At 53.7% G+C, this 11023-nt stretch overlaps 2 protein-coding genes across 2 annotated transcripts in view; one reads left to right on the forward strand and one right to left on the reverse strand.

The window, feature by feature from the left end:
• Inpp5a (inositol polyphosphate-5-phosphatase A) overlaps window positions 1–4207 on the forward strand; it is a 182249-nt gene extending 178042 nt beyond the window's left edge. Inside the window, exons 14-16 of the mRNA XM_028787155.1 lie at window positions 1902–1970; window positions 2734–2821; window positions 2906–4207. Of these exons, the coding sequence (XP_028642988.1) occupies window positions 1902–1970; window positions 2734–2814 (150 nt within the window). The 3' untranslated portion in view covers window positions 2815–2821; window positions 2906–4207. The remainder of the gene's footprint in view (window positions 1–1901; window positions 1971–2733; window positions 2822–2905) is intronic.
• Nkx6-2 (NK6 homeobox 2) lies at window positions 3931–7347 on the reverse strand. The gene is made up of 4 exons (XM_028787156.1): window positions 6684–7347; window positions 6430–6602; window positions 5426–6233; window positions 3931–4176 (listed from the first exon to the last, which is right to left on the reverse strand). Exons 1-3 carry the CDS (start codon window positions 7087–7089, stop codon window positions 5979–5981), a joined length of 834 nt encoding a protein of 277 aa, XP_028642989.1. The 5' UTR covers window positions 7090–7347; the 3' UTR covers window positions 3931–4176; window positions 5426–5978.
• Between the last annotated feature and the right edge of the window lie 3676 nt (window positions 7348–11023).

The raw sequence follows: 11023 nt of genomic DNA on the forward strand, positions 1-11023 counted from the left end.
GGTTAGACTGGGGTGTGGGCCCTTGCTCAGGAGGTGGGGCTGGGGAATGTGTGCGCTCTGCTGCTCCTCCCTACTGCAGCAGGCCAGTGCTGGGGAGGAGGAGCCCTCGAATGGATTCTCACCTTCACCTTGCCCCTAGATTACATCATAGTTTTCATGAGCTGCTGCAGGCTGTCCCTGTATGAAACACACACACACACACACACACTCCTCAAGAACCCCTTTCCAGCTTGTGGGATAGGCCTACCATCCTCTACCTAAGGCTCTTCTGGTCTTCACTGTGTAGCCACTGTCCCCAAGATGTTAGACTTTTCACAACTCCTGTGCTCCAGAGCATGCTGGGTATAGGTGGTGTTCAGGCTTTAGCCATGGAGAGGGGTTTTCAGACAGGAATGCCAGAACCGAGGAAGGAGCTCAGCCATGAAGCTGCAATCTTGACACACAACTCTAACTTCTAGCCTCATGAACGGGGCATGTGCCCCAGTTTGATGCTATCTCTGAGGAAAGCCCACTTGGGAACCTGAAGCTACGTGATCTGTGACCTGGGCCTACTCATTGGCTCTCTCGAGACAGAAATCAAAGAATTAGGCAGCCTCAGCCTCTCCATGGGACTGAGGTAAACAGAAGACATGATGTCATCCACCAGTTAAAATTATAAAAAGTGGAGCTTGTGGTAAGGTCCCTAAGATAAACGCACTTAAATTAGTGATCGGAAGGCTGCCAGAGCCTGTGAGACCATGTGGGGGACCATCTACAGCTCCTGAAAGGCAACATGCCCTCACATCTATGGGTCTCCAGACCTAGGATTCATACTCCAGAGCCACAGTGGCAGACCACGCCCTGCTTTTTATCACTAAAAATAAAAATAAAGCCTTTAGGGAGTTCTGCCTGCAGAGGCAGAGTCTCATGGGCCCGCAGTGAGCCACCTCCAGTGCACTTCAGGTTATCTCCAGCACCATCCATCATGCCATGCGCTGGTGCCCTCATCATGTTCTGTTCTGCTTCCTGAGTCCTAAAACACCAGGCGGGCAGGGTGCCTGTGAGCCTCGGTGACGAATGCTCAGTGAGGTGTGCCGGCGTCCTGTCTGAGCCCCTCTGTAATTTGTTTATCTGTCCAAAGACTATGCAGCTGAAAACCCACGAATTTATGCTGCCTTTGTAATTTACCATGCAGCGTTTGATGGATGTTTCCCCACTTCTGAGGAGTCGGCAACATGCTCCTGAAAGATGGGCGAGTGTTCATGCATGCGGTGCTGAAGGTTATGTTTTCATACTTTCTGGCAGGCGACCATGCTGGAAAGTAAATCTGACCTTAAGCTTCCCACTGCATTAAAGATAAGTCAGTTTTAACTTTATCTTCATAGATGTTTCAGCTGCAGGTATAAAACTCCAGCCTAGTCAGACTTGACTGACTGATTAGCATTGACAAAACCTCTGTCTTCAAATCCAAAGCCAGGGGTCTGCCAGGAAGTGCATGGAACAGTTAATTAATATGCATACGTGGCTTTACACAGCATGCTCTAGGTTAATAAAGCAGGCTTTCAGAAGCAAGTGTAAATAGGGGAAATGGGAAACAGATGAGCTACTCACATAAGGACACGCCCTTAAAAGGAAGCTCTGGGTGCCACTAATTGCAGGGCCTGGGGCTCTGTGCTGACTAGTGGACAGGCACAGGAGACCTGAGGGAGTTATGACCCCTAGGCTGACCTGCCCCTTCTTCTTTAGAAGCAGGGTTCCTCTCAGCAGAAGAGCCAGCTACACGCTGAGTTGTAGTAAGGCCCCCAGGCCTTCCTTCAACCTCTCTGATCCCAAGGATACCCTGAAGCCCCTGCCTGTCCCTCCTGGCAGGACCACAGATTGCCTCAGCCTTCCTACACCCCCCTCTCTCTGTTTGCTTCCAGTCAGAGAGCGAGGAGAAGGTTGCCACCTACGACCACATCGGACCTAATGTCTGCATGGGAGACCACAAGGTGACTTGTGCAGTGTTGCTGGGGCCCAAGGGCTGAACCCCTGTGGTGGGGAGTTGGGGCATCTTCTTTAGACTGGCTTTACCAAGCAAGCAAAGTTGGTCTGAGCTAACTTAGTTTTAATGAAATACCAAAGGATGGGTGCATGGTAAGCATGAGAAGAAATTATAAGGCATAACAGAAGAGAATCTCACTTTGTGTAAAACATCATATCTTGTTTATGGTCAGCTACTTCTTCAGTAGATATCAGGACTATGGTCCTGGCCTTCCTATGCTGAGCTCACATTTGTGAGAATGTGGTAATGCGTGTCTCACAAACCATGTGTGCATTGACCATACACAGATGACTGCTCCTGAACCCAGAGTAGCCCACAGTCTCCAGTGACACTGAGGCCTGGTGACAGATCTCAGCCTAATTAGATAAGTCCACATTCTCCATAGCTAAGGGCTCTGAGCAAGGGACACTACATACACTAGTCATGGGTGCATATGGCCCTTGGCGTTTGGTCCTTTCTCTATAGTTCCTTACACTGATTCCTATCTGGAACCCTTCCCTCCGTACAAGCTCAAAGAGGTTATAGGGGACCTTTCATGGCCCAGCTCTCAGTTCCCAGCTCCACTGTCTCAGTCTGTGCTTTGTACACATGACTGGTCTTTACTCCTCTGGACTCAGTTCCAGATGCTCAGGAGACGTCAGGGTCCAGAGTCCGAGAATGGCAGGAAGCGACCTGGACATGCTGACCTTCCCCCTTTTCTCCCACTGCAGCCGGTGTTCCTGGCCTTTCGAATTGCACCTGGGGCAGGTAAACCTCACGCCCATGTACACAAGTGTTGTGTCGTGCAGTGACGTGGTGGTAAATATGGCTCCTCCTTGCTCTCCTTTCTGCAGCTTTTCCTGGTGTGTTTGATCCTTTAACAAATTACTAATTCCACTCCAGGGAAGAGGTGCCAGCGCCATGAGAGGATCCTCGAGAGACCTCCCTGTAGCAGTGTATCGAACTCATCCTCCTAACAGCTGCATCGGAACCCGCCCAAGCATCACCTGCTAGACGGCCGGCCCCACACTTCGCTTCAGCCTCCGGACCTCCGGAAAGCCTCACATACCTCACTGTCGTGTCTGTCACGTGACATTGTAGACATATTGGGTTTAATCAAGCCACAGTCCTATTGCCAAAACTCTAACAGACAGCAGAGCGCCTGTATTTTAGACTTCACAGTTTTCCATTTTTAATGATTGTCTGTGGAGGAAGCTTCTCCATTTAGAGCCCCAGGTGTCCAGCGTCCCTCTCTGCCAGGAGGAGTGTGCCGGGCACTAGCCCAGGCAGCAAGGCTGCCGTGTGTGCTCAAGCCCAAGGCCCCGAGGTCTGACTCTACTGCCATGTTACGTGGCGTGAGAATCACACTGCAGCTGCTTTCCATTTTTATATATATAAATACATATAAATATATACTTTTTAAAAATAATTTATAAATCTTACCAAAACTTATGCTGAATATGCTTTCCAGTATGAGTGCACGAGTGTCCTGAGCAGGCAGAACCGCCGTCTAGTTGAATGGCGAGTCCATCAGCAGTTAGCACCTTTTCCTGAGACAAGACCTAGCACGTGCCCAGGGCGAGGGGCCCTGCGGTATGCCTGTACTAGCAGCTTGTCACTCTTCTGCCTTTTTCTGTGTAATATTAAGAACTGAATGTGAAGTTTATAGCTAGCCTGGGTGTACCTTTTAAGAATTTTGTAAACCGTTTTGTCTGTCTTTTGTTACCGTTTTATGGTGCCAAGTAGCCTACATTAAAACCATAATCTTGTGGGAGAATTAGAAGTAGCCTCGTCCACTTCCCACAGATTGCTTCTAGCATGGGCTGTGTGTAAACCTGGCAGAAAAGCGACGGGTGATGCTGGGCACAGCCTGTTGCCTGGACTCGCACCTAGCACTGAGAACCACGGGAGGCGCCTGCGGAGCCTGCTGAGGAAACACAGCGTGCTTTTATTGATTTACTTCTGAACACTACAGTTCCTGGATGGGGCAGAGGCGCGAGTTAATGTTGGTTTCCCCAGAAATCACTCAAGGCCGGCCTGTGTCCTTGATGCCAGGGTTGGGTCTGTGACTGCCATGATCGCTGCTTGCCAATGTGCCATGTCCGCAGCGGTTGTCCGTGGGTTCCAGCTGTGGGTCCTTCCTGCGAAGGCCTCTGGAAGTGACTGCTCGGCTCCTAAGCAATAAAATTGATCATGGTGAAAACAGTTCCTGCCGCTTTGTCTCCTTTCTTCCCTCTCCCATGCCTTTGAAATGCTAAGTGCCAGGAGTGGCCTCCTTTGTGCCCTGTTTGCGGCCCATTCTGATGCTGGGAATTTCGGAGTCCTATTCTGCCACAGGGCACCAAGCCCTCTGAAAAATCACCTCTTGGATTTTTTTTTTTTTTTTTTTTTTTTACTGTAGTGGAAAAAGGCTGTTCCCTCAGTCTATTAAATGGAATTATACAAAAGCTTTTCTTTTTGCTTTGCTCAAAACCTTTATCAACATTTCTCTGTACTGAACTTTAGCTGAGAAACCACAGAGAAACAACACATTGCCCCATTTAAGAAGGGGGAAAAAAATCTTGCTTCCTTTTTAAAGAAAGTCAGTGACTCAAAAAAGCATTTGACTTCAGTGATGGAGCCCAGCACAAAAGGCCAAACAAAGCGTTAAGCTTTTCATGGTTCCAATAAATATTTCTTAAATGCCCTACAGAGAGCAGTCTTGTCATGATTAGCTAATGTGGAAATTGCACACTTAGTACTTACGTTCACTGCATTAAGGAACAGCTGTGGAGTGTGGACTGGACTTGTATGGGGCTGAAGATGGGGTTTTGCTACAGGGAATTGTAGCCCTAAAAGGTCCTAGGGTGGAGAGGACACCAGATTCTTAGCTGCCTGGGTATGAGCCACTTAGCTCAGGTAGGAGTGACCCTGGCTGAGGGTCCTCATGTCAGCCCTCTGAGAAACCAGTGGTGGGTGTCAGGGCTGCTGATACAGGCTCAGACTGTGAGGTGCCTAGGCAGGATTCACAGGATTTCACTGCAGCTTTGCTTAAAACCAAGCTTTCTACCAATGAAAGTTGAAGACTGATAGCCTGAAGCCAGGGAGGGTGCGGAGCCTCGGGCCTTATTACCCACTGCTGGAGTTTTGTAATTAATTATATCCAAAATGTTTAGAATTCTGGCTAAACGGAATAATAATTATAAAATACCATTGACAGAACGCTACCCATGGTAGGACAGTGCTGATTTGGCCTGAATCAGGACATGGTCACATGCATAGTCACAGGGCACACTCATTGCACCAGGTTGAGAAAAAGAAAAAAACAATACTTTGAAAAAATAGTGTGAGTTGCTAGCTGCTTGCAGTGGGACAAAACCATGCTGAACTCTGGGTCTTCCTTCAAATGTGTTAAAAGATCTGCACAGAAAATAGTAATCATACCTGCTTTGGGGTCTCTTCCACCGAGTTCCCTGCTGGCCCGGCTCCTCCAAGCACTGCGCTGCTGCGGTGTCCTTCCCTTCCCCGGGCGGCTGAAGCTGCCTTCCCACGGCCGGCCTGTGCATGCCCAGTCTCACAACCTCTGCGCTCCTGCAAGTTGCGCTCCCGCAAGCAACCTCTGAACCAAACGCGCACGGGCCCCAGGTCTTCATCAAGCACTGTCGCGCCCCCCTGCACCAGGCTTTGGTGCCCACAGAGAGAACAGGCTAGGTGGGGTCTCCAGGGTCCTGCCCGCCCGCTGGCGCCAGCTCCATACGGAAGAAAGACGATGTGCAGCCTTGGGAGCCACAGCTCCGACGGGGACGTGTTAAATAATTTATTGATTATACAAAGTGATCGGCCCAAACCCCTCACTCCGCGCCTCACGCCGAGGCCACGCCAACGTCCGCTTTATAACTTATTCTGTAAAAATATATATACACACTGCGGCTGGGCGGCTGGCGTCGGGGCATTACCGCGAGCCCCGGTTCTCGGGTTCTCTGGCCTGGCCTCATCCTCACAAGGCGTCCCCCGCGCTGCCGCCACACGGGCTAACAAGCGCCAAGTTCGAGGGTTTGTGCTTTTTGAGAAGCCGCGTGATCTTCTCGTCATCGGAGTTGGGGTCCAGGGGCCGGTTGTATTCGTCATCGTCCTCCGCGTCTGAGCCACCCACCTTCAGCTTCTCGGCATCCGAGTCCTGCTTCTTTTTAGCCGACGCCATCTCTGCCGCGTGCCTTTTGCGCCACTTGGTCCGCCGATTCTGGAACCACACCTAGGGGGTTGGAGGAGGGCTCATCAGGCGGGCACCGAGGCTCGCCTCACCGGACCAGCACTCCGGACCCGCCTGGCGCCGGAGCTTTCTGCGGTCCGGCTGCAGCCGATCTGCCGCTCGCCGGCCAGCAGTTCGCAGGACGCGGACTCCGGGCCCCGCCTCAATATTGCTGAACCCCGGCCCATTTGGAGCTCACCTTCACCTGGCTCTCGGTCATGCCCAGAGAGTAGGCAAGCCGCGCGCGCTCTGGACCTGCCAAGTACTTGGTCTGCTCGAAAGTCTTCTCCAGCGCGAAGATCTGCTGGCCGGAGAAAGTCGGCCGCGAGTGTTTCTTCTTGCCATCCTTATCCAGGACCCCGCCGGCTTGGGCTGCGAAGAAGAGCTGGTGAGCGCAGTCCGAGGCCCCGTGCCCAGCCCCTCTCCTTACCGAATCCCGCGCGGGCCACTTACCCGAGCCGGCCAGTCGCGGGTCCCTCCAGGGAGAGCCCTGCACCACCCCGGGCCAGAAGATGGGCGGGCGCCCAGGCAGTTCCGCCAGCGGCTTGGGATAGCCTCGAGCCACGGCGGCTGCGGGCCCGAAGTAGACACCTGCGGACGAGGCGAGCCCGTTGAGACGGGGCAGACTTCCTAGGAGACCGCCACCCGCTGCTCCCACCGGCCGTCCCAGGATGTCGCTGATGCCGTGCGGAGTGCCTAGAGGCAACTGCGCGCCAAGGCTGCCTAGGGCGGGTGTCTTGAAGCCCGCCGGGCCCTGCAGCGCGTAGGGGAACAGCGACGTCTTCATCTCAGCCATGTTGTGCAGCGCGGCTAAAGGCGCGCTGCTCAGCACAAACGCGCCCGGGCGGTTAGCGTCCATGGGCGCCGCCGCCTCCGACCCGGGCGCCCATTCGGGCCCCGCTGCCACCGCCCGCACCCGTCGGCTCGGGAAGTTTGCGCGCCGCGCCTATGGGCGCCGGCTACGCTGAGACGCGCGGAACGCGTTTCAGACGAATGCCGACGGCCCCTACAGTAAAGTGAGAGGACCGACGGCTGCTGCGCTAAATGGGCGGCGGTCAGAGGGAAGGCAGGGATACCAGGGGCGGCAGCGGCGGCGGTGTTGGCTCCGGGGCAAGTCGGAGCGGCGCCGCGCGGGATGGACGCACTGATAACCGCGGGGCCTGGGCGCGGCGCGCGCGCTGATTGGCTGTAGGCACTGGCGACCAGGCCATTGGCCAGCGTCCGGCCCGTCTGCGCGCGCCCCCGCCGGCCATGCACTCCATGAAGGGCCCATTAGCGAGGCAGGTGCCTCCGGGGCTGTAAATTTGCCCCCTGATTTATCTCCCTAGAGATGAAATAAATCCCGTTGGATGGGAGTTTAGTTAGGCAAAGGTTTTAATGGGAAAATCAGGAAAAAATACGAGAACATATTTTATCGACCGAAAGAATGTAGATTTCAAGATCCACTCCGCAAGCTCAAGCTCAGTATGCTTAGTTCAGGGAAGAGCCTGGGACGACTGGACGCCACAGGTCAGGGGACTCCATCCTGGACCAGGGCCGAGGCCCCGTACTGGGGCTCCTTAGCCTTCCCAGCTAGTGATGGTGTGGGCTGTTGTGAACTTGTAGGTATCACTTTTCTGGGTGGATTTTGAACGAAAAAGGGTGGAGTCTAGAGACCAAATAGTTTTGGTTCCCTCAGATCTGCCAAAATTTGCCAACAGATGGCTCCAGGCAATATCGGGACAAGGTCGGTGGCCTTACTACCGTATGCACAACCTATTGCAGCTTGCTGCCCTACCTCGCGGATCTGAAATCCTTGAAGTTGGGTTGGGGTATCAGGGAGAGACCGGGCCTTCCCCTTCGAAGTTTCATGCTTGTTAGGCATCACCTAGGAGGTTACCTGAGCCCAGACTTTGCGGGCCAGGACCAGAATTAGCCTGCTCGCTCACGACTTTCTGGCGAGCTGGGGCTCAGGCCCAGAATACAGCGGTTTTGGAATTCGAGAACCAAGATCGCCACACTCACTGACTTCAGCTGAGTATGCGCTTGCAGTCTAGCGGACAGAGCACGGGCCAGCCTGTAGAGTCCGCTAGGCCCTAATTTCTTTTCTAGTACAGGGGCCTCTCAGTCCATAGAATTGCTGGGTGGTGAACTGAGATTGTAGCTGGCCAGAGCAGCACACAGCAGGATCCGAGAAGGTAGCACGCTGGTGCTAGTTTCTTTCCTCCCCTTGGGTAGTGCTTACTGTTAACCTCATAATATCTAGTACTGATTGTGGTACAACCTGTGGAAACAGAATCCAGTTTCCCGTCCTGGCGATCTAGGCAGAAGCCCTGTGCAGTTTGTTAATAACGACTTTCCCCCTTTTGCCCTGGTCTCCAAGGCTTTTGTCTTACCGAGGAAAGTGATCCTCATGGCTCCATGTAGGGGCCTAACGTTCATTCCTGCTGGTCCTCTTACAAGTTCAGTTTCGTTTTTTAACATTTAGTGTCAGGTCTTTATGCCACGGGTCTCCATCAGGCCAAGGCTTGGAAAGCCACTTTATGGCAGGAACTGGAAATAAATGCTGTGGTCGCCCCTGACTCCTGCAGGACCTGAAATCTGAAAGACCTTGCGCACGTGATCCTCGCCCATCCTCCCATACGTTCGCAGTGGCCCCTAGCGCCTAGAGGTTTCAGTTTACTAGCTTCCTAGAACGAGTCTACACTCTAGGGATCGATTTGGGCGCGGCCAGCGGCTCAGTTCCCTCCAGCGCAGAGCACACCATCCTCTGGAAACTCAAGGCTACTTATGGTACCTAGGATCTCTGGGTTGCTTCCCTGAAGCCCCTGACCTCGCTTTCAGTCCACTTCGATTTCGACCGCGTGTGCTCCGAGGATCTGAGCATCGGGAGGACAGTCCCTGGTAGAGTATGGACTTTTCTGGGCGGGAGATGATGCGGGAGGCCAGGGGCTCCATCCAGCTCTAGAGAAGAGGGACCCAGAGCTGTTAGCAGCATGGGGATGGGGCGGGAAAATGCGAGGCAGGCGGAGTGGGAAGTCCTGAAACCTCCCACCTCAGCGTGCAGAGCCTACCCTGAACATCCGAACCCGCTAAGAAGAGCGCACGTCCTCAGACCAAGTGTTCTGAGAGGTGCACTGCGAGACAGGGTAGGTGTGCTCTGGCCTTTCACACACTCACAGAGCCCCGGGCTGTGAGGCAGAAATGCCGCAGTTATGTGCTCGAACTCCAGCTGTTCTCCTCCAGACCTCCTTAAATCTGAACAATCGAAAGATCCTCCGCCACTGTTCTCCAGCAGCCCTGGATCTGTGTACCCATGAGCTCACTCCAACTGCATCTGAAACCCAGAGTTGAAAGAAGTGTCACGTTCTGTCTGTCTCATTGCTTTGCTCTCCCTGGGATCAAAGACTCAGGGCCAGTGTGCCCGGATGAATGGAGCGGGAGTGCAGGCTGAAGGATGAAGTGATTTGCTCTCTTCAGGCATCTGTCCTGCCTAGCGGTTGGAGGCATTTCCTACCCCTACAACACCAACCCCCCCCCCCCCCGCAAGCGCAGCCAGCAAGAATAGAGGCTAAACTGCCACTTCCCCACAGAGTTCCCACTTGCAGGAGCTCCTCCTGAGTCCCCAGGCTCTGCCCTCCGGGTTGAGCCAAAGATGATGCCCCCCCCCGCGAGCACCCTTTTCGCGACCCCTCCCCCCCCCCCAGCTCCAACTAGTCAGAAGGGCGCTAGATCCTCCAACCGCCTACAATGCGATCCTGGGGGCTCCTCCCATGTGGCTGTGGAGAGGTTCGCCATCTCCTGGTCTTGAAGAAAATCTCTATTGAGCAGGACTGCTGGCCAACTTAGCTGAGATCGTAAGATTGTTCGCCATCCGAAACTTCACTTAGTGTGTGTGTTTATTGTGCATCATTGTGTGCCTAGTGGTCCTGTCCTGGGGGAGTGCCCTGAAAGTAGCTAACTAAGCTTCTGGGTCTCTTCCCTACTATGGGAAGGGTGAATGGAACTTTGTTAGGGAGTAGTGAGGGCGGGGAGAATTGGGTGACCCACCTAGAGTGAAAGGATGTCTTCCCGAAGCTGCCTTGTCAGAGAGTTCGTGGGAGGGGACACAGGGACTTGCAAGCTTGACAGGTGCCTAGATACTATGGACACTAACTATGTGTGCCAGACCCCAATCCTCGAAGCTGTTGGCTAGCCCTGCTCCAGCTGCTCAGCCCTGAGCTTGCTCGTCTTGGCAGCCCATCAGTAGCTTTGTCCTTTGCACAGGTGTGAATGCTTCTCTTAGAGTGTCTGTGAGTGACTCAACAGAGTTCTAGACTTGGAGCGGGGGATTGCTTTCACCGGCAGGCGGAGAAAGGGCAGCGCAAAACAATCACTGCGTTAGCTGTCAGACTCCTGGACAGCACTCATCTGGCTTGGGATAAGAGACCCTGAGGTGAAGATCCCCTAAGCTGGCACCCCGCTCTGGGGTTGCTGAAAGCCAACAAATTGAGAAAATGGGTGCTCCTTTCTCCAGCGCCCTCTAGTGTCCCCCTAGAGTCGTAACCCCCCACCCGCAGCAGCGGAGGACTTTGCCTCAGAAGTACTGAGAGAAGGGTGTTGGCCCCCAAGGGGGGGGGGGTGCAGGTCCTGGGGCACCTTTCATCTCCCATCTGCTCAATTGCTGCCATCTGTTTTGACTCCCTTTCCAGTAGAAGCCAGTGTTGACCAGTCTAGGGACCCTGCTGCCCACTCTAGGTCCCTTGTGGATGGAGGGCCCATGTTCTTTGTGTTCTGTGACTGAGTAAATGCTATTAAATAAGCAAAACCTATGG

This window comes from Grammomys surdaster, unplaced genomic scaffold (genome assembly GCF_004785775.1).
Source record: "Grammomys surdaster isolate TR1022 unplaced genomic scaffold, NIH_TR_1.0 125612, whole genome shotgun sequence".
In the NCBI taxonomy this organism is placed as follows: Eukaryota; Metazoa; Chordata; class Mammalia; order Rodentia; family Muridae; genus Grammomys; species Grammomys surdaster.

Bases quoted from the DNA above. Each gene is read 5' to 3' on its own strand.
- Nkx6-2 (XM_028787156.1), bottom strand. From the start codon at position 7,089: ATGGACGCTAACCGCCCGGGCGCGTTTGTGCTGAGCAGCGCGCCTTTA. The intron at 6,603-6,683 runs GTAAGTGGCCCG...TCTTCTTCGCAG, and splicing joins CCCGCGACTGGCCGGCTCGG to CCCAAGCCGGCGGGGTCCTG. The intron at 6,234-6,429 runs GTGAGCTCCAAA...CCAACCCCCTAG, and splicing joins TGACCGAGAGCCAGGTGAAG to GTGTGGTTCCAGAATCGGCG.